Raw genomic sequence first — 23512 nt, 5'->3', positions numbered from 1 at the left:
TCAAATTCTTTATCTTCTTAAGCCCCCAGCAAGTCCCAGCAGCCAGATTTCATCATAACAACTGGGGGAAATTATATACATGAAAAGGAACAAAAGGAAGGACACCTAACCCCCAGCGCCTGGGATGGAGGGAGTTTAAGCTACATATTTAAACTAGGTTATAGCATTTGAGGTGGAAGAGAAAGTTCTACCTTAGAAACAAGGAAGTACTATATCCTGAAGAAATTTCTCGTGCTGCTAATAATGTCAGGAGACCTCCAGCTGGATTTTGTTTGGACAGGGATTAGAGACCCAGCAACAGCTAAGTGAGCTCAGGAAGAGCTGTAACTTCTGAAGGTCCTACCAGGCAACTTCTGGTTTGTGAAGCTTGTCCCCAAAGGGGTGGTTTGTTTGGGTTTAATGACTCATAGACTTGTGCAACAGCTTTATATTTTTTTTTGGTGAACCAATGCTGTTTGATCCTGCAGAATGAAAGAGAATGCTCCCAGTACCCTCCTACATTCTATAAATCAAATGATTTATTGAATCACTTGAAGAGGGACAAGAAAGATCAGTGACTCTGGTGCAAAGATAACTGTTCTGTGTGCCTTCCTGCAGTGCCTATAAAATGACCCTATTGATACCCACAGCCCATGTGATGTGGGGTTCAGAGATGGATGAATCACAATGTTTTCTAACAGTTTATCTTCAGGCAATCACTTCTTTTATCCCCATTTATGTGTCTGCTTTTCCCAGGCACCGGCAAAAAAAATCGTCTTGACTCCAAAACCTGTGAGTAGGTTTTGAGGTAAAGGGCACTTTGCTACTCTCCTTCACCTCTGCTGCCACTCTGCAAAGGGTCAGTCAGTCCCTCTTCGTTGTTTGCACAAAGACACCTCCGAACCCAACATCACTATTCTGCTGGCCTCACCCAGCACTGCATTAATTCTCACCTGATTTAAACTCTTCACGTTCACAGCTGATGAAAGTCCATCAGCTCTATAAATCTTTAAGTAGACTTAGATTTACACATGAAACAGCATGAAAGATGATAGTAAATTAAGGGACTGTGACGAACTTATTCAATGCAAGTAATAAGGCTTCCTATACATAAATAAAAATAAATAAATTTGCAGAAGGTTTTAGCATTCCCAAGTGACAGGCATCCATTGAAGCTTACATAGTGATCAAGTTGGAAAGATGTTGCAGAAAATAGAACATGATGCAAGGCTTTGTATTCAGCAGGGAAAAATCAATGACAGGGAAGGGAAGTGAAATCTTTTGGGATTTGCCCTGATCTCAACTTCTTTGACTTGTACGTGATACAGTTTGAGCAACTGCTGTTCCAGAAGACTTAATCTGCATTACAATTATAGCAGATAAGCATCTAGTCTAGCACAGGTGGAAATGTGGAATCCATACGGGATCATCTTTGTAAGGAAGGGAGCTCTAGCACATGAAAACTGTTAGAGATGAGTAAAGCTATGGCTGGCCCTCACAATTAAGGGATTAATATTACGTGTATGTTAAGAGAAGTTTTGTAGTTGCACAGTTATGTGAAAAACAAGGTTCACATTTTTTATATAAAATTTTAAAAGTTTATTAGAAAGACAATTAGGAGACGGAAATAGAGCAAAAATAAATAAATAAATAAAGCAGAAAAATACTTACAATCCTTTTATCTTCTTCAGGTCTTTGTGTACAAGAATTATGGAGTTCCATGGTTTAGGGAGACTTTTCCCTTTCCTTTGCTTTATTTCTCTCCTTCTCCACAAGGTCTTTACCTGCAACCACTGATCCATGCCAGAAGAAACCGAGTGGGATCCACCAAACTTGGGAGGCCGCGCCTTTTCCCCACTTGGGATCACCCAGTGGTCTCAGAGGCGAGGTGTTTATCCCAGAGCAAGCACCCAATTGTGAAAAACAAGGTTCATATTTTTAATATAAAATTTTAAAAGTTTAACAGACAATTAGGAGAAAGAAATAAAGCAAAATTAACAAATACGGTCAGGTGCCTCAGCATTCAGCCAAGCGAGCGCGCCTTACTAACAAAGGATTGTCCCTTAAAAAGAGAATCTCTTGCATATTCATAAATGCTTATGCATGATTCAAACATTCCTCTTAAGTTTTAGATGTTCCTTTGTTTAGCTTCAACTCCCCCCTCACCAATAGATCAATCTTCTTGGCTCCTTTGAGTCTCACAGTCCCTGATAACAGAGGTTCAGTAAATTCCTCCCTTGGAGCTCCAGTCACTACTATCTTCATCTGGATAAGATAATCCAAGAATGCAGGGGGGTGTTTCTGACTATCTTCTCAGTCTCTGTGTTATATGAACAAAAGCAGTCTTTATTTTAATACCACACTACAGCCTACTACCTATATATATATGTATTACACCACTATTTCTAAGATTTATTAATAACAGAAATAAAATAAACTATATTAGTATAGCAAAGTTTTCCAACATTATGTATTTTAATATTTGTGAAAAGCCAATAATATAATATATAACTATAACAGTTATTGTGATATGTCTTCCCATAGTCCTCCTTCCCCTCCCCCTTCTATTTTTGTCACTGGATGGCCTTGGTAGTTGGGGCGTTTGAGGAGGGCGGGGTTGTCACCAGGAGGAGCAGCATGGCAACACCTGACCTTCAATCAAGATAATGGATAGCAGAGGAGTTCATTGACAAGACTTTAGGAGGGGCTAGGGGTATAAAAGCCAGAGGACCCATTTTGTAGAGAGCACGATTTTGTATCGTGGTTTAGTCTTATTCTCCCAGCACTGCTTTTTCTCCTTATTTAGTCTTTTTTTTTTTTTTTTTTTTCTTGAGGTTTAATAAACCTTGATTGATTGTTGTTTCTCACAAAAACCATTTTGAGACAAATGTTCCTTAATGGGGACTATATGTGACAATTTGCTTTTCGTAGGTAACACTACCTTTACTACAATAGGTGTGGACACATTGTGCCTTCAATAAGAAGCTGCTGCAGTTTGGCCAGGAAGAAATACTGACAGCAGTTTCAGGGGACCAACATGGTGCTTTTTCAAATGATGCCCACAAACTGGAAACTACTTACTCAAAACTCAGGACAGATTTTGTTTTTTCTTGAGTTCTTACACAAGGCCTAACTGCTAGAATTGCAAGAAAATTTCCAAAAAGTTCAAAAAGTTCTTATCATACATTTGCCTTTTAATCTAGCCATCTAAAGCATGTTCTGCTTATACCTGATGCAGTGATGTCTGTACAAAGGACAAGAGCATTCACAGGACAGGACTATAGCAACCAGGAGGGCAGAAAGATTACTGATTGCACACCTCCACCAAAACACCAGATGACATTCCCACTTTGGGGCTTAAATTTATGGGTGACAGGAGAGAGTCAGAAGATTTGACATCTTTTGCATACATGTTTTGTCCATATAAACTGCTTCTTCCTTGACGTGCTTTTTTTCTTTGAGTTTGTAACCTGGGTTTGTTGGCAGGAAAATTATGATCCTTGTATCTCCCTTATAAAATTTTGTACATAGTGTGTCACAAAGAAAATAAATGAAGATTTTTTTTTCAGTGTTTTAATTTCATGTCCAATAAAGTTGGTGCAAATCTTCACATGGTTAACATAGACCTGAGTTGGAGCACTGCGAATTTGAAATGCTGTCTTTGGTTTCCATGAGACTGAGAGGCATTTTTTTGCTGGTTAGATACAGTGTGCAACCTGAAGACTTTCTTTAATTCCACATAGACACATTTTGATATTCTGATCTTAAATTTTGAAGGATGTGGACCTTCTGAATAACAAGGTCCAGTCAGTTTTCAAGTACAAGGCTGTCAGCATGGTGCAATGCAGCTCGCTTCTGAGTCAGAGTTTCAAGGAAAGTAAAATGCCTTTTCTAGAGACACCCCACTTTAAAAAAAAAAAAAATCGAAAAGAAAATCCACTAGTCGTTTAGCAAGGAGTAGCTGAAGGTTCATGGTAACTATATCTAGATCATTAGAGATATGAATCTGATTGCAGGTACCTGGATAAATATAATGCTACTAAAATAATTTCTTCAAAAACCCCACCAGAACCGAATTATACGTGCCCTTTGGCTGGCAGAATACGCTAGATATTTGACTAAAAATACATTGTGGAAAACTACTGTCTTCTAAGTCTGCTGATTTGCCATTATGTATGTGTGAGATTGTCTTCATCAGTGACTATTTCTTCTCCCAGGAGATGCTGTTAACAAATAAGATGAAGAAGTGTCACCTATCAGCCAAAGAGTTATGAAGAAAAGCTCTGCATGCACCAGCAGAGACAGAGCAAGCTGGGGGGCTGAAAGAGGGCAGGAGCAGCAGTGAAAAGGCTGACTGCCTGCTGCTCAGTGCAGATCTCAGCCCTGTAACTGTGGGTGCTCTGTGCATGACATTCATCTCAAAGGAAATTTGGAGCTGCACTCAAACTGTGTTGGATGGAACTTGGCTTTCTACGTAGGACTTTGCCTAAGTTGCTTTTTCCTGACTTTGAAATATGAATTTGAAAATTATAAAATCTCAAATTACAATGTAGATATATGGTTTAATTTTATAATGACAATAAGTAAACTTGAGACAAAAAGGGTTTATCTCTTGTTTATCTATCTCATTTATCTCTTATCCTTTCCCACTACTAACAAAGACTAGTTTAGGAGATGCTTCTTCTATTATCTGGTTACTCAGAGAGAAGCATTGCTTTGTTAAGAACTTTGAGAAATTAAGAGGTTCAGAATTAAGACTAATTGCCCCATCTGGTTACAGTAAGAGACAGACTTGTCTATGAGGGGAAACAAATCCTTTTGGAAAACATCAACACACCTGAATTAGCACAATGCTGAACAGGATCCTGTGCTATATTTGAGCAAGAAATACGGTGTTTAAAAAACAGGCCAGTGAACCGTGGTTGAAAATTAGAGGACAATACTTCGTCCCTTCTGCTGCACAGGTTTGCACATGGTCCATTTTACCTCCTGCCTGTGCGGGCATGGCAGTGTGAGTGGGTGTAACAGCACAGGAGGATGTGAGTGGGATTGACCTGGCACACTATGCATGCAAGGCACACACAACTGCTGCTGTTTTATTTCACCACTACACCAACATAAACGACCCTTCTATAGATGTTTCTGGCTAAGGATCTTGCAGTTGGGGATGTAGCATGCCTTAGTATAATTCACATGCATTTCATAACCTGCAGATTTCATAACCTGTTAAAGAGTGGCATTGCAGCACAGCAATTTTATTTCTCTATGGCTTCTTTTAGTTCTCTGGTGGGAAGGGAAGATGTATTTTGGGGATTTTTATAGTCATGTTCTAGAATTTGTCAGTCTCTTTCTTTCCCACTGCTGTTTTCCTTGCTCAGCCTCAGCCCCCACACCCTCCTTGCCAAATTCACGGCAGAATTTCTGAACTCCCTCTCGGGAACTGGCAAAACGCTGCGGCATGGCAGGCCGCCTCGCTACGGGCTGCGCATCCTGCCCGGCCCCTCCGCACCCCGCCCGGGGACGGGGATGCGATTTCCCCTCCCGGGCGGCTGTCCCCCCGCTGTCCCGGCTCCCGGTCAGCCCCGAGCGCTCCCTCCGGCCGGGCCGGCCCCGGGGGTCTCTCCCTGCAGGCTGAGCGCTGCCGCTCGGCTCGGCTCGGCGGGGCGGATGGATGGGGCGGGGGGCGCTGGAGGAGCATCCCTCCCGCCCGGCCCCGCCCGGCTGGGGACCCGCTACACCGCCCCTCCAGCGGAGGAGGAGGGCGGAGGGAGGGGATAGCGAGGGAGGGAAGGAAATAAGTAAGGAAGGAAAGAGGGAGGGAGGAGAGGTGTAGCCGCCGTCTTGTCGCTCTGCGTTCTGCAGCCGGCGCGGAGGAGAGGCCAGCCCCCGGCAGGCGTCCCGGCATGCTGAAAGTCACCATGCCCTCCTCATCCTCATCCTCCTCGTCCTCCTCATCGTCCTCCTCCGGCTCCTCGGCCGCCAGCCACCCCGGCTCCGCCGCGCCCGACTACTGGATCGATGGCTCCAACAAGGACACCCTGGCTCACTACTTCGAGCTGGAGTCCGAGCTGGGACGGTGAGGCGGCGCCGGCCGGGCCGGGCGGGCGGCGGGCGGGGGGCGGCCGGGGCCGGGTGTTCCTGCAGCAAAACTTTGGTGTTCTGAGCGGCCGCGGCACGCCGTGCGGCTTTAGGAAACATCTCAGCTCCCCGGCAGCCAAGCCGAGAAATCCCCGGGTGAAGGGAACGATTTTCAGGAGGAGGCTGGGCGGCCGCTGGCCCGAGCGGGCGGGTTTTAGTCAGGGCAGCCGTGCGCTGGCGGCTGAAGGGTGGGCATCACTTGGGGAGCACCGAAACGCCACCTCATTCACGGCATCCCTCCACACCAGACCTTCTGCCATGCTCTCCCTGCGCTGACAGAACTCCCACCCGAGACAGGATTCCCTGGATAGGCCTCTGCAAGCAGGGTCCTTACCATCGGGGTGCAGTGTGAGCGAGTGCGCTGCCACCTCTTCATTCATTAATTCTGCACTACTGCCCTGGTGGTGGTCCTGCCCAGCAACTTAAAGGTCCCAAGCCTTCGGGTTCTTAAAAACTGAAGTCTGGTGTAAAACACTGTATCTGACGTGCAATTTCTGCCCCCCTAATGCATTTGTTAGTTCATGCTGAATTTGCAGGTAGAAAATAATGTGAAAAAAGCGGCAACTACGGGGTTTTTTAAAGGCTCACAGTACATTACTTAAGTGTGTGAGTAGGTAGCAAATAGCAATTGTTAGTTTTGCCAGTGATTGAGTATTAAAATTCTTGAATAAATGTGGGAAATTGGCAGATAGTAACATGGTTGCTTTAGTAGAATATTGTTTTTCAGGAAAGACATGCAATGAAAGTTACTGCTATAAAGCATACCTGTGCTTCCTAACTGACAGGGGCAGGAAAGGTGATAGTAATACAATACAATATTCTTGGCTTTCTGCCTAGGTCTTGTGCATCTGCTGCTACTTTTTTTCCCCCCCCCCCACTATTGCTACTATTCCTAGCCCGATTTAAATAGGTATAATTTTATGTATGCTTATCACATTTATACTTGACTCCACTGTACCCTTGTGCAGAATCATAAAAATATAAAGCAGGAAATATTGCTGTGTTGGTCCTACGTCTAGAGTCAACAAAAAAGGAAACAAAGCAGAATGCTGGTGAATTATAACAGTTGATACCAACCCTGTCACCTGGATTAGTGCTCTTCTCTGGGGTCTGTCTGGAATCCTCCCACCATTTGTGATAGACACTGTAGGCTTTGCGTAAATGTGATCTTTATTGGTGATATGTCTTGGGTTTATTGCATAAGGAAGGGTTTTTAACATGTGAAATCTCCAGTTTCTGGTAAGAAGAGTTAATGCCTTTAGAAGTACTAGAGTAAAGATGAGGTGCAGTGGATTTTTCTACCTTGCAAGGTGAGAGAGTAAATTGTTAAATACTAACAAAAGGTTTGAATATGGGAGATAACCACACCCAAGCAGTGTAGAGATGTGAGCCATGAGGTCTGCAGTGCTCCTGGATAGAGCTAGGAAGTAAGATTTAAAACAAAACCAAAAACAATACAGGAGGAAACAACCATATTAATCAAAGATTAAGAGGCAGAAAAGGGACAGAAGAACTTGGAGGGGTACTTGCTCTGAGAGAAAATTTCTCCAATGAGTATGGCAATGAGATCTTGGTCCTTAGGTCCCGTTGCCAGCTTGGAGATATTTTCAGAGCCAGCATCCAGAGTGCTGATGTTGTCTCACAACCCCTCTGATAGGTGTATCTTGGCAAAATCCACAAGGAAGATCCAGCAATCCCTCTTGGTTCCCAAGTGTAATATAAAAGGGTATAATTTTCTCTTGGCAACCCTGTCTCCAAACTTTTGGAGTTTTACAGTTTTTAGTTTTGGACATGGTTTTGAGTATGTCTCCAAAAAAAAAAAAGGTATTCATTGCTTAGTTAGATAAGTGGTGGGGAAAATGTGTCAGACAATGCTGAATAATGTGTCTCTGTGACCCCTTTAGACGCAGTAAACAAAGTAATATACTGATATAACCAATGTAAAATAATGTCCTAAATTATCTTTAGCAAATACAGGGATTGAAAGATATCTTTTGGCAGACTCCAAAGACCTGCATTTGGACATCTGTGGCCAAATTTGGGAATTTCCCTTTGGAAGGAGTACTCTTGTGCAAAGCATGTCTCTCATATCCCTAAGACGTCTTACTCTGTAACTCCTGCTTGCATGACTAGCTAAGGAGTCATGGAAGGCGAGGGACACAATCCTTTTAGGAAGAATGATAAATGCCTATAAACTTAGGTGGGAGTCAACAGTTGTTTTTTAAAGAGTGGAGTTCCACAGGGTTCAGTTCATGTGTCCGTGCTGCTCAGCATGTTCACAGATTAAACAGAACAGAATTTTTTGCTGGGTTTTGTAAATTGTCCAGGGTTTAAAGGCTGTGTTGCCTATGAAGAATTTCAGAAAGACCTTACTGTACTGGTGGGGCATCTAAGTGACAGATGAAATCTAGTTTAGATAAACAAAATGGGTGTGGAGGAAAAACCATTAAGAAATCACATAATTCTCTTCTGTCCCTAGTGAAACCTGTATTGAGGTTATGAGAAGTATATGGAGGTACACATGGCATGGATGGAACATCTCCTCAGAGATGCTTGTTGGCTGGTTTTGTTTTTGTTTTTTTCCCATGCAGGCTCTTTGGGGTAAATGTTAAAAAGTGGGGAATCCAGTCAAAAATCAATGACAGGAGGTAAGGCCACTTTAGCACTGTGTGCTGCTAGTCCTGGTCACTATGGATGCTAAGGGGTTGCATGGACTGAAAGAGCAACTAGGAAAGTTTACATGCAGGAAATCCACTAAGACTGATTAAATATGTAGATACGAACTACTGAACTGTAAGTTGTTGAGTGTTTTGAGGGTATTCTCTGACAGTGTTCACAGGAGTTTGCTCTATTCTCACATTCATCTTGAGGCATCTGTGTTCAGCCACTGTGTACTCTGGGCTAGATAACCCTTTATTACAGTTTTTTATTCTGTTTTTATGTTCCACCAAAGCCCTGATTAGTTCACCTTCCTCTTAGTCCATTTTTTACAAGGGTTTTGTGTTTAAGTGGAGCTCAAAATACTGTAAATGGGAAATTTTGTGCTTTGTTTTACAAAATGTCTTTGTTTTACAGGTTGAAATTGTTGATGCAGAGTTTGGAATTTTGTTCTAAATGCATTTAATCTACAAGCACACTCCCTTGGAAAAAGATGTTGAAAATATTCTTCTCTAAATTGTATTTCCTTAAGGGGTAAAACCTTATGTTAGCATTATATAATCCTTGTTGTATCTTTTGGTACAAAGTTTCTGAATTCAGGGTTTATCTAACTATGGTATTTGTGTGAAGAAGAAATACAGTAACGACTGTTTTGATACTCGGCAATATTACAAAAAATGGGTATTTTCTTTGTTGGAATTTTACTTGAGAGGCACCCTCTTTGCCTAAGTAACTACGTAACTTATCGGAGTTGAAACTGCCTAGTGTTACTATTGGAGGCAGATTGCAAACCTGTTAAACAGTCAAAAGCAGATGAAAGTATTTCCAATCAAATAATTTGGGCCTGCTGTCTTCCAAGGTTACCTTTTCCTGCATGGGCAGTCTTTCAGTTGTGTGATCCTTGCTGAAGACCAAGACTGAAAGGCTCTCAGTACTTGGCAACTTAGCTTGGACTGACTGTGAGCTGAATCATAGGTGGTTTATGTCCTTTTAGCACAGAGAAAGTTTATATCCAATGTACAGTTTGAACTCAAGATTTCAGTGTGCAGAATGACATCTTACTCTGTCAATCTTATTTATGAAAACTGACAACCCAACATCTACTTTTGTAATGGCAGTAGTAGATGAAATCAGCTAACTTCTTTGTCAGCTGATTTAAGCTAACAAAGCTAAAACTTCTTTGTCAAGCTGATAAAAGCTTTATTTTATAGAAGCTGATTGGTTTTGCACTTGATGCTTTGAAGTTCAAACAGTTTTTGCTTTGAAAGCCTGTCAATTATTTTAATCTCCATCCCTTCATTATAAAAAGGTTCCTTTTTCTGTTCATCTAAAGAATAATTTGTTTTACACCTTCTTTGCCCTGTTTATTTTGAAAATCACTTGCTCATTGTGCTTTAGGGTGTACTGAAAACATGTCCTTCCCTCCATCAACACTTTTGCTTACTTGTGAATTTTTTTCAGTGGACCTGAGGATTTTCCAAAGGGATACAGGCATGCACATGGTGCCAGTTGTCTGAATGTGAGAGCATGGAGTCCTTTTAGGAATCATGATGAGAATTACCTTTGAGCAGAAACTGCCAGTGTAGATGTCCCTGTGCCACAGACTGTAACTTGTTGCCCTCACACCTTCAGACAAGCACTGTCCCTCAGGCAGTTCCTGCTCATAGGGAAGGTTGTTGAAGAGGTGGGTCTGAGGCCTCATTTGGGAAAGTTGTGGTTGGACCTTGCTTGGTGTTAGGAAGACAGGAGATAGAGTGGGCAGGGTGTAGTTTCTCACTTGGGTACCAGAAACCAGAACTTGCAGTGAATAGCCCAGGCTTTGACAACTAAAATTGTTTACTCAGTGCAGGGAGTGATTTTTTTCCCCAGTTTTGTCTGGTTCAGTTCAACAAACGGTTGATTCAGAAGTAAAAAGCTGTGATGAAAAAGCAATAAAAGAAAATTTACCATTCCTTAAATAATATCTGAAATGAATAGGCAATCAATTCTGTGTAAATTTAACAGCTTTCTCATACTTAAAAAAAAGAGGTATTACTTAAAGAAGCATTAACAATGAAAAATTTTGATAGAGAATAGTTATTTCTTGATTTTCAAAGGTTTTTTTTCTGTCATCCCCTTTATATTTATGTCACTGGTTTAGATAATGTTTCTTAATTTGAAAAATTATATTTATAGTGGAGAAAATGAATAGCTCTTGAAGTAAGTACTCTTAAGAATACTAAAAAAGTTTTTTAAACAGATTTGTTTTAGGCATGATAATCATGTAATTTGTATTGAAACAAGAATTGTTATGTTTGAAAAACACTGCATTAGACTGCAAGAGGTAACAAAGTCACGATTTTAGCATATTACTGACAGAAGCATTGATAATCCTGGTAGGTCCCTTCCAATTCATGACATTCTAAGTCCAAGTCTTGCAGAAGACAGAAAATCTGAAATAAAGTAAGTATTTTCAAGAGCACTTGAAAGAGAGTGATTGTGGAATAAACTTGTATGATTCTGGGTGGAGAGCAGATAAATTCACTGAAGTTCTGTGGTATCAGAAGTATATTATGGGTTCATTCCAATGTGTCGTTTTTGTGTGTCCAGGTGTGCACACTGTTGCGCAAGGGATTGTAATGGACACAGTTTCAGAGGCAGAATTTTTCCAGTAAGAAATGTTTAAATGCTTGCTCACATATGTGAATATCCACATTTAAAAAGACCACCAGTTGGCATGGTGGTCAGTGAAAAAATACTCAGCAGTTGGCAGTAGCCTGTACCCCATCTGTGAAAGTTCAGGTACTTGCTAGAAAGGGATAACTATGATCTTCAGTCACTCAGCTCAAAGAAGTTTTATTTTCCTGAATATTGTCTGAAAAGTTCAATATGAAAATTTTAAAAAATAGTCATTCCTAGCTCTTATTTTGTTTAAAGTGCAACAGATTGAGCCAGCTTTATTGCAGTAAACCTGAGCAATTCTTCTGTGCTCTTCTGATATCCACAATGTTGACTGAACTTTGGGAAAGCAATCTTCTGACCTGCACGGTGTGTGGAAAAACCTGCAGAGTTTTGAATATTATTTTCATCTATATATATGCAATATGAATGAACCACTAGTAGGAGTTCAGACTGTATAAAAATAAAGGACATGTACTTCCCTGTGTTTTCAAATGAAGCAGAATTTAAACACAGAAACTTGCATATTTATTTGCTCTTTGCTTCTTTACTTAGGCATTCTTACCATACTTCCTCTGTTCACAAGAAGCAAGCCTTTATTACCTGAGCAATCAGTAATTTCACAAGGAATGTTCTTTTTCTAATAGAGGGATGATAATTCTGAGAAAGAATTATTTCCATTTATTTCCAAATGTTGGTCCTGCTTTTAATTCTTGGTTTGTCTAACGTCTTTTCTGATATTGATAATTTCTTTACCTCTTCCATTAAAAAAACCCAAAAACCAGTAAGAATGACATGTTTTACAATGATACACTGATATATTGGAAATTGTCTTACATTTGGTGTTAGTGAAGCTTTATTTGGCTTTGCATTATCGATGTCATTACTATAATGGGTTATTCTCTGTTAAAACACACAGATAATTGGGGCCCATCAATATTTGTGTCTGTTGCTCGTGAATAGATTGATGAGGTGTTATTTTGCTCCTTGCAAAGTAACTCTAAATTAGGAGATCCTGCAGAAATACAGCTTTGCAAGTTTGACCACTCAATGTGCAGCAACAAAAGATTTTGAATTTGATCTTCAGGGAACAAGAGGAGAGACATTTCTTGGAATAATGCCCCAAATTCAATGGCTGGGACTGTGTGTGAGTTCAGACACAAGTAATCACTTGAACAACATGGTGCTGTAGATTATAAATCTTTCTCCTTTCATTTATGTGGTTATCTGTGCTAGAGATAAAGAACCATAGAATGTAAAAGAGAAGGAAGTGGGAGCCCTTTTGAGGAACAAAAATAATTATAAAACATGCTGCCCTTTGACAGTTTACTGTTTATATATCATGGCATTTTGTGGGGGATGTAAATGTAAAAGCAGGTCCAAGAGTCACAATTCACAACCTTAAAAACAAAACACTAAATTTTATGCCCTTCAACAAATGCATAGTCTGTGTTCCAATGCATACCTTGCTGTGAGCATCCATATGCCACAGAACATATGTCATGTTGCCAGAGCTCCAGTTTTATCTCAGATCTGATGTCATCTCCACAGTCCTTTTCCCCAGACCCTCCATCATCAGAAACATATGACACATCTCTCCTCTGGCCTGTCTCCAGGCATTGTGAAGAAAAACCAAAACCAACTTGCTTGGATTTAAGGAATAGCTGTCAATTCCTAAACAGGATCATGTATGTGTTCCTGTCCATAACTTTCCCCGCAATAATTTTTACTTCTTGTGAATATTTGTATTTTCTCACTTGAGATGATTATGAACATACCAATATGTTTACTTACTTTCAGTCTTTTGATCTTTAAAGCATATCCATGTCTACCAGATTCTCTGCCTTTGGGTACTGATACTGTAACTTAATATACTCAATTTAGTGTGATTTCATTAATGAAGACACCTGATTGCACCACAGACTTTAGCAGAATGGAATACAAATAAAAATTTCCAACAAATGTCTTGTTTTTATCTTTTTGTGTTGAGGTGGCTGGGATGGACAGACAATCAGATCAGCTGCTGCTGGTATAATCTTCAAGTACTTCTGAAATAATGTTCATATTGATTTTCTCTAAATAGTCCTTGTTAACAGAGTCACACTGACAGTGCCAAGGAATGTAGTATGTGATTTTATTTTGTACTTAGCTGTAAAAAATTTAAACACACTGTGTTGAAATGATTGGACTTCTGTACCCTTCTATGGAGGGCTGGCCATAAATTGTGCAGTTTTTACTTGATAATAAGATCTTTAGCAATTATGTTTTTTGATGATTAGTTGTTTGAATGAACTTGAGGATGTATCTCTTTCAGATTCTCTCTAAATACAAGACGCTGTTTGCTGTTTTCTGACTTACTAAGTGTTCTGCACCAGCCAAGTACTGTGGGTCAACAAGGGTATTTTAAGAACAGCTTTGGACCAGAAAAAAAATCAACGCTTTTGACATACTTTGAGTATTTTATATTATTGTAGTGATATTACTGACTTTTGGAGAGAAAACTGATGTTTTGGTAAGGCTTATAAGGCCCTGAGAGAGTCTACCGTGGATGAGTGCAGATTTTTTTAAAATGTATTTTTTTAACCAACTGACATATTTTCTTGATTAAAGACCCACAGCTCTGATCTGGTGTGCTTTACAGATGTTTGGTTTTTTTGTCTTCCTGATGGAGAACATGTTTGTCAGCTTCCTGTATGTGACAACAATTTGTTAAAACTGAATGCAAGACATGATGAGAACTCTGACATCATTATCCTAATCTGTGCTCAGGGAGCTGTAGCACACATGTACATTAATGTTTTTAGCTGCCTGATAAATTGGATGTCCCCCCTCCTCACCTGATGTTGTGGGTGCAGCAAGTGATGCTTCTCTTGACATTCTCTTCAAACCCTCATGATTTTCTGGGTGACTAGCTAAGTAAAATTAAAAACTAAAGGGTTGAAAGCTGATTTTGTAATGGGAAGCAACACTTTATAGTGTAGATCCTGATGACTGCTTAGGAAGTTACTAATGACATTGTTTAATGACTTTAGGCTCCAAGTAATTAGAAGAAGAAACCTAATAATGGTTTTTTTTATCTTTCTCCCTCTTACCCCTCTTTGTTTTCTGGGGATTTCTGTCAGCCTCTTCAATGGAAGCTGCAAACTATGGAGCACACTGTTGACTGGTCTGCTAGCTAACTGGCAGAGGACTAACTTGAAAGAGAAAGACAAATTCTAGTCTTAAAAAATGGTACTAGAAAAAGTAACTAAGCAACACCTATGGCCCTGAAAAGACAATAATAAATTATTTTTGTGTGGTATAGGGAAGAGGAAGGCTGGTAAATTAATTGTATCTTACTCTTCCTTCACAGTGTTTTAATCAGGGATGTCTTAACTGTAAACAAGAAAAGAGTTTAGCAGTTAAAATTAGCAACATATTAATTCTAAGTAAGATCAGTAATCAATTCCAAATGAGGTCAATATGTAATGGAAAATCTGCAGTGAAAGAGACCCTAAAATTCATGAACATGTTTTTTTTCTCTGACACCTGTAGGGGTGAAACCCATCTCCATCTCTCTATTACCTCCATAATTAATATGCACATAAATTATTTTTGAGTTTAAATTCGAATCCCATTTCTCATCATAATTTGTAAGTATTTAAAGGTAGGTGGCGCAGGAATGAAACTGAGTGAAAAAGGCAGTTTTATTCATTACTATAAATGTTGTCCACAGAATTGATTTGATTTGCAGTAGCATAAAGATAGTATTTTTTTTCTTTTAAGAGAATCATTAATTTCAAATCAGGAAAACAGACCTGGTCACCCTCTTCTCAGCACAACAGTATCATTTTTTCAATTTGACAATTCAGGTTGTCAAGTACATTAGCTAATGTCAATGTACAATGATTTCAAATGGTTTGATCCATACTAAGCTATTTTTATTGTTCATGCTACACTTGTGTAGTAGAAGAAAAAACCAAAATATTTTAACCTGTTCATATTCTTTTCCTGCATGACTTTAGAAAAGATGAAATGTCATTTGTGACGGAAAAATCATATTATATATATTTCCCTTTTGAATGGCTGTCTAAATTAGGGATGGTGAAATTTATTCTTCACATAAATAGCCCTCCAAATCTTACTTTCTTTCTCTTGTCAGTCTCTGTTCTGTGAACTGGTTATGTTTGCTATTTGTGAATTAACACAATAAATACATACCAGATGGCTCGTTTAAGTAATTAGCCATGGTGTTTCTTATGAACCATGTGTCTTAACTGTATTGAATACCTAGTAATACCGTTTTACTGTATTTTGCTCTATTCAGCTAAGACAGAATAATAATGATTAGCAAGGTATCTTAGTCACCCACAACAGCATGTGGCTGTTAGAAGACCGTATGTAATTCTTTAGAGCCATGCTTGTTAGAGCTTGCTTTATCCACATATTCTTATGTTTTGTAATAGTTAATTGTCATACTTGAGGACTCCTGAATTTTCATCTGATGATAATTTTCAATATTTTGTCATTTCTCTTGGTTTTGAGTTAGAATGAGTAACTGAAGTATTTACACATTGTGGATAAGGGACTGTTTTACACCATGAAATTATTCAACAATTTTCAATTAAAATTTACACACTCTTTCACTTTTTACGTTTTGTGTTCATTAAAGACATTCTTCACTCAAAGTAACCAGATTGCCAAGTATGAATTAAGTTATTATCTTGTGCGATGGTGCCTTGTGAGAGTTCTGATTCAGGTCCCTCTTAACTGGTTTTGTCTTCTGTCTTTGGTTCTTGCTTGGAATGTGTTCTGCAAGCTACACTAAAAGCGGTGCAGCTTTCATGTGATTTATTTCCCTGCTGGAAGATGGAGAAGCTTTATTACAGAAGCTGTGTAGAGGCACATTACAGAAGCTATGTTTGTCTACTGCCTCTAGTTACAAAATTCTCAGACTTCTCTAATAAGAACAACAGCCATTATTGAATGGGATGGGGTCACATTTGCCTTTTTTACAGCTGCTGTCTTGGTGGCTTATAGCTGTCTGGTTTTTGTTGCCCAAACTCTATGTTTTCCGTTTTTCTTTTCTGTTTGCAATTGATGAGATTTTATAGTGAGTTATTGTTATTTTTCTGTACTTTGTGACCATGCAGTTAATGCAGCTACATTTTATCCCTTTTCTCTTGATCCTGCTCCCTAGGCAGTAAGTACAGGCTTTTTCTTTCTGGCATTTTAGCTCTCTGATGCACTGCCAGTGCCTCCCCACCTTTATCATCAGCAAACTGATTCAGCATACTCCAAAGTTTATGCAAAGGAGGTAATTCAAATATTAAATAAAATACAGAACCAACCAAATGCATAATGCTCAAACATGCATGTCAGATAAAAGCAAAAACACTGAAGTAATGCACAGTGTGTTTCTGGCAAGTTTTGATGAAGGTTAGATGCAAAGGAAAAATTTCTTGAGACAGAAAAAAACCCCTAAACACCAATGGCTAATAAAATTGTTTCCCTCTATACCATTATTCCATTCCAGCTGAAACTGAAACAAATACGAATTCTTGCAGTGTTGCCCATACCAAAGATGAATCTCTTCTTTCATATTCCTTTGGTGATTTCTAGCTCCTTTAGCTAAGGGAGTCTATCTCACCTTCCCTTGCCTCAGCTCCCAGTGCTTTCTCTAGAGAGAAAGCACAATCTTTTATGCAAAGAGGAAGAAATAATCTTCACATATTTAGTGGGCACAAACTTCTGCTTTGGTTTGAAAAGACCGGTGTCTGCTAAGGAAGGCAGGAGTCTCCCTTGAAATGGAAAATGTAGACCCTCTCCCTCCAAATTATTATTATTTTGAAATTAAGGGCCTCTCAGTTAAAGATATGGGAAAAGGAGTAACAGTTCTTTACTGGGAAAATTAAAATAAAAATGCAGTAGTGAAAAAAAAAACACTGACAGAGTTAGGATACAACCTGACTCCCTGCTGGTCAGGGTGTTGGTAGCAGTCCCATTAAATGGTGGCTGCAGTCCTCCTGGAGTGACAGATGTGCTTCTGTTGAAGCACTGATCCTGTAGAAGGGTGTAGTTTTCCTCTGAACGTCCAGTGCTGGTGTAGATGGGTCTGGTCTCTCTCCCCTGGGAATCCAGTGGAGAAAGGCTGCCTGTGGTGTTCCAAGTCTCAGATTATATCCAGGTAGGAATGTTTGGCTCCTCCCCCTGAGTGGAGCATCTCCCAATGGGATGATGTAATTTTATCAGTCCTGCAGTGAGACTCAATGGCCCATGAACAGAAGATCCCCCTGGAGGGAGGATGGGTCCTGGAAAAGATCAGGAACAGTGCCCCACCTGGTTTTAACAGATGGTAATTGAATACTTACTTTTGGTTTACATCTTGCATTGAAACCTAAGACAACTTCAGAAGCTGCAAAATTGATCATTTTACACCTGTCTTCTTGTGATGGATGCCAAATAATATAATTGGTGTGCCAGTTGGGAAGCTGACAGAAATCATGATGTTCAGTAGATTAGGTTTTAATATGTAGAGAGGTGTATTCCTCCTCCTATTTTTGGAATGTGAATTAACTGTGTATAAATTTTTGCGTCCTGAATATGGAAGGACTCATCTCCAGTAAGTCTGTCGAACAACAAAGAATGTTTTTACACAGCATTTAAAATTTATGTGTGTCTCTGAATTATCTGGGACCTGATAAGTCCTAAGTTTTTATCCATCCACCATAATAGCTGCAGTTGTGAAAAGTGATGGCAACATTGACATAAAATACTTGCCTTCATATATATTATGAAAAATCTCTTTTAAATTTACTTTTCATCTGAAAATATAATGTGGAGGAATTGTGTTTCTTTACTCCTACATGACTTGTTATGGTAGTTTTTCAACAGAGGATCACACCTGTGAGTTAGAAAAATTTACTTAAATTTAAGGACTCCTTGTGCTTGAAAGGGAGAGGAGAACTACCTTAACCATGATTACAATAAGAATTTTAATTTAGAAGGGAGTCTGTAACCATCTGTACTTCTGTAACAGCCTTTTAAATATGAGCAAGACAGACGAGAATTGTGCCTAAAATTGGTATGGGATAATTTTGCGGAAGAGACTGTACAACATGGTTGCCCATGTTACCAAGAGCTGTCTCAATGACTCAGGAGAGTTCTTCTTAGTTATCTTCAGAATAACTGCATTGATTTTCAGTGTCCTCCTGTTGGTAGCAGTAAGTTCAGTATTGATCTGTTGACACCATCAAAGATCAGCCAGATTCTCCTAGTCACACTCTTGTCTCAAATTGAAATCCAAATGTGTCTGGGGGCCTATGTACTCTCCTACATCCTGAATGCCTGGCTAGTGGAAAATGTACCTAAACTGCAGTTGATCTCAGAGATGGGCATCCAGTGCACTAGGTATGTGTGTTTTAGTATTTAAAGGAAACTCAAATTTACCTTTCAGAAAGAATATAAACTCTAATGATACCACTGAAGTGTCTTTCCATTTTGTTTGTGGAGACATCTTGTTCGGAAACAGTCAGTATTTGTTTCCAGAACTTTCAGCCATTTCAGAACCTACTGACCGATGCACATATACATGTGCATATGTTTGCAATACAATTTAAAATCAAAAAGTCATCCTAAGTCACTTGAGTCTTTATAGTGTAAGAATGGTGGCTCTGGGTCAGATCAAAGGCGTGTTAGAGCTGATATCCTGTCTCCCATCTATAGTGAGAAGCATTTGCCTAGAGAGGGGTGCAAGAGCATCTGTCTTTTGATGCTTGCCCAGAGCAGTCCCTCAGCCTCCAGAAATCTGAAGGTAAAACTGAACCTTCAGCTCTGTTCATATCAGAATAGTCATGTAAATTTGCAGTGCCTGAGAGGTAACACAGAATCACAAGATGGACTGAGTTGGCAGAGACTTATTAAGATCATCCAGTCCAACCTCCCTGCTTAAAAAAAGTTAGTTAGAGACGGTTTCCCAGCAGTGTGTCTAGCAGAGCTTTGAATAGATGGAGATAAGCCAGGGGACACATTCACCCAGTGTAATTATACTTGGGCAAATACTTAATATCTCTGAACTATTTTTGGATTTTGGGTTGCCTTTTGATTTTTTCTTCTAGTCAAAGGCTTGATTTTTGTAAATTTTGTCTACATTTCAATACGTCTTTTCTCATATTTCAATATTTCTTTTCTCATGTCATAATATGCAAATTGTTTTGTTTAATATAAGAAATTAGAATTGTGTTCAATATTCATAATTTAATATTTATTTGTAGAAAATTTTCTCTGCCATTTAATACCCCATAACTGAATCTCAACACACACCTGTTGGGCATAGACTTATTATGGAGAAATTGGATTATAAAAAAAAGCCAACCAGCTATTCTCACCTCCTTTCTCAGCTCAGCTCCTTGGGTAGCAGACACCAGCTCTGGTCAGTTAGACTTACTGATGATCTCTCTGCACTGTGAAAACTGAACTTTTATTCCTTCTATGTTTTGTATCTCTTAACCAACTACTAATTCATTGGTGCCTTCTGTGGTTTCTTCAAGCACCTGTTTTGACGGACCTTGTCAAGTAACTTCTGAAAATCCAAGCATCCAAATCAATCAAACCTATTTTATATTCAAATGCTTGCTAAGTCTTTCAAAGAAATTCTGTGGTTTTGACACATAGCTTCTCTTTACAAAAGTCACATTAACTCTTCCCCAGGCTCATGTATGTACCCATATATCCACAGCTCATATTCTTAGAGCTTTAAATGACTTCAGCAATATAGAGCAACAGTAGTCCTTCAGTTCCCTCTGATTAGCATTTTTAAATATCATTGTCACATTTTAAAAAGGCTAAGTCAGTGTTGTACATGAGTTTAGATATCACTTTAATTTAATTCAATTCATCTCTGAGTTCAAGTTAATCAGTTAATTGGATCACATCCAGTGCCCATAATGTGCTATTGGTCATTTCATCTGTTTCTCCCATAATGTTCTTTGCCTCTTCACTCTCTCTATTTATGTGAGCTTTGAAGACCTTTCTTTTTTTCCCATCTGTCTTCTAAGTAAAGAAAGATTCTAGCATTGGAAAATGTCAGATTTATCATAGGCTGTTCAGCAGACACAAAATCTTTTTAGAATTAAAATTTTATAATGATGTGCAGCCATTTTTCAGAGTATCCTGGCTATTCTGTGCTTGCTGAAGAGATCACCTTCAGCACAGAATGTTTTCCATTTGGTGAAAAACAGTTGTTACTCTCCTGTCATTTGATGCAAATGCCCATTAACTGTAGATCTTAGGGAAGAGTGAAGCTGCAGAAGCTGCTGTTTATCTTTGCAAGATTTCACCCTACACCTTCCTTTTACTGTGCCTTAGCACAGTTTGGCTAAGGTGAAGGTCTTCACATACTTTTTGTGGTTTTTATGTCTGACCACATGGTGTTAGCCCCTTTAAATCCAGCAAGGGAGAAATGTGCATTACTAAATATAAGCAAAAATTTTGTTAAATTATTCTAAATCCTTATGCAGTGCCAAATCAGTTCATTTTTCTTTTTGATGAACTGTGCAAGGGACAGACCATTTTGGAAAGGTGAGGGATAACAGTTGAGTTCTAGCCTAATAGGCAGATAGAGAAAATTTATTTTCTGGTATAGGCATAGCTTTTGGTATAGAAATTGTGAATATCATGAGTCTTGCAACAAATTACTGTTTCTCAGTGCTTCTGGAAGTTATTTATGTAACAATTTTTTTTATTGCTTGTAAGAGAAATAGATGTGGCTGGAATAGGCTGGAAAACATATTGTCCTTATTGGACAGTGAAATATGTGCCTAAATGACTGCCATTTAGCCTGACAAAGCCATGTAAGTATATTTCAGTATCTACTAATCAATAATCTGAATGGTGGCTCCTTGGCTTGTTAGTCTTTTCTGTCAGCTTTCATTGTCTCTGCATTCATCTGTAACCTTACACTGCAGCATCAGTTTTGTTGTAGGAAAACCCCATTTTTTTAACTGCTAAGAGGTAGAACTGCTGAAACTAGTCATGCTTATCATTGTCCCTGAAGCAGTAAGATGTTGTTGTGAATGCTCTATAATCCATGTAGCTGTTGTGAATTCATGTATGTGCACACACATGCAGGTGCAGTCTTGGATGGATGAGAAGGTAAGTGGCAAGCTTTTAATGTGTAGTGACATTTGTGCTTCCTTTTGATGTCAGGTGAACAGGAACCACCAAAGAGGGTGCATTGATGGAGTTGAAATGAGTGGTAGGTATTTAAAAGTTTAATGCAGCCCTTTTTTTTTTTTTTCTGAAAGTGTTTGTTCTGTTATCTATCAGTGATGGACAACATATAATTCCAAATTTATGTAAAAAAATCTCTCCAAAGATGGTTGGAAGCTGTTGGTCAAAATAGTTCTCAAAGCCCAGTAGAGATGATAAAATGCCTGGATCAAATCAAGGAATTATTTAGGGTGGAAAAAACCTTAAGATCATATGAACCAACCATAAACCTAATGCTGCTACATTCACCCTCAAACCATGACCTCAAGAACTGTGTCCCAATGTCTTTGAAACAGCATGTTGCTGACCATTTCTCCTTGGATTCTGGGGAATTCATGTCTTCCAGTTCAAGGGTACAGGTACCCCAAGGTAGATCATCTGGTGTAGTGCAAGTGCTTTTGTCCACAGGGGCACAGTGGCTGCACAGGTTTCTTCTGTGCCTCATCAGAAGGAGTCTGAAAGTGTCTTAAGGTCCAGCAGTTGTTCAGAGCAGCCTTTTGTTGCACTGTATTAGGAATGGTGAAAGTGACGACACAGACTCTCTAGTTTTAGTTGTAAAAGAGAGCCCTTTTTATTCTTCCAGATCTTCTTTTATAGACAGTTCCGAGCAGGTCCAAAAAGGTAAAACTCTCATTTGCCATCAAACCAACACATCACCATCACTGGGCAGCTGGGAACACCACCCCTTGACCATTTCTTACAAGTAAACAACAGGGAGACAAACAACACCTGCAAAGGTTGTTTTCCTTCTCCAAGGACTGTCTGGATTCTTCCTTATGATTTCCCAGGCCAGAGTGAGGAAGTTGTGTATTTGACTTTCCCACAGGCTCAAGCTAGTGCCTGAAGCCCAAAAATCTCTTATTTGACCACTGTCAGTTCCCACAGCCTTTCTCTTCAGTGCTTCCCCACACCTAAGATGCTCCAAGCACCAGAAATTTCTGAGGCGCTGTCAGCACCCCAAGTGGTTGTGTCCTTTCCACAGATGTGCTCAGAAGGGATGTTTTGAATCTGCTCTTTCTTTCATGCTGACTCCACATCTCTTATTCTCAGATTTCAGATAGTCAAACTTCTGCCAACAGCCGCCATCCATTACGGCTTGCAAATGTCTAGTTGTAGCTACAGGTTGTCAATTACTCATTTCCTCCAGCCAAACTCTTTTTGTGCATCTTCTTGGCATCACCCTTCTAATAACATGACACAGGATAAAAATCCCCCTTTCTCTCCCTGTTGACAATGTGCTTCAGTGAGTAGTGAAGAGAGGAAAGCCAAGTGAGAATATTCTTTCTTGCTTTCAGATTTTTCAAAGAAAATGCAGAAGGCTGTTATCCCTGATTTGGCCTTTTCCACAGCCTTGATTTGTGTTAGAACTTTCTGATGCTGGGAAGCAACAAAGTTTAACAGTCATTCAAAAATTAACATTTTCATGGACTTCAGAAGAAGAATTATTCACCTCCAATCAGCTGGCCTTAAAAAACTGAAGATGAGAATGGAAAATGAAATGAACATTATGATGCTCAGAAACTATTGATTTATTGTGGAATGTCAGACTTCATTTAGGGCTCTGTCTTGAACTGGGAGTCCTATGAGAATTTGCCCTGCCGTGTTGACATAGAGATATGTCATCCTAGCAATGATTTCCATTCAAACTCCAATACAAAATACATACTTTGAGCATACCTTTCTTTCATAAAATTCTCCTGTGCCAGACTCTCTACTGAAGTAGTTTAAACTACCTTGAAAGATAAAATGAAGTGTGAAAATTATCAGTTGGCCTTGAAGACTTTTGCCTCAGGGTTTTATGGGATTAGACTCTGACAGGACTGGGGTGACT

The 23512-nt window shown here is 39.4% G+C and overlaps 1 protein-coding gene across 1 annotated transcript in view; it reads left to right on the top strand.

The window, feature by feature from the left end:
• Positions 1–5735: 5735 nt before the first annotated feature.
• CAMK4 (calcium/calmodulin dependent protein kinase IV) overlaps positions 5736–23512 on the top strand; it is a 144464-nt gene continuing 126687 nt past the window's right edge. The window contains exon 1 of the mRNA XM_086866625.1: positions 5736–6055. Within this exon, the coding sequence (XP_086722751.1) occupies positions 5883–6055 (173 nt within the window). The 5' untranslated portion in view covers positions 5736–5882. The remainder of the gene's footprint in view (positions 6056–23512) is intronic.

The sequence above is a fragment of the Cyanistes caeruleus genome, chromosome Z (assembly GCF_971803275.1).
Source record: "Cyanistes caeruleus chromosome Z, bCyaCae1.hap1.1, whole genome shotgun sequence".
Classification (NCBI taxonomy): domain Eukaryota; kingdom Metazoa; phylum Chordata; class Aves; order Passeriformes; family Paridae; genus Cyanistes; species Cyanistes caeruleus.
This window is presented reverse-complemented; position numbering and strand designations above follow the sequence as displayed.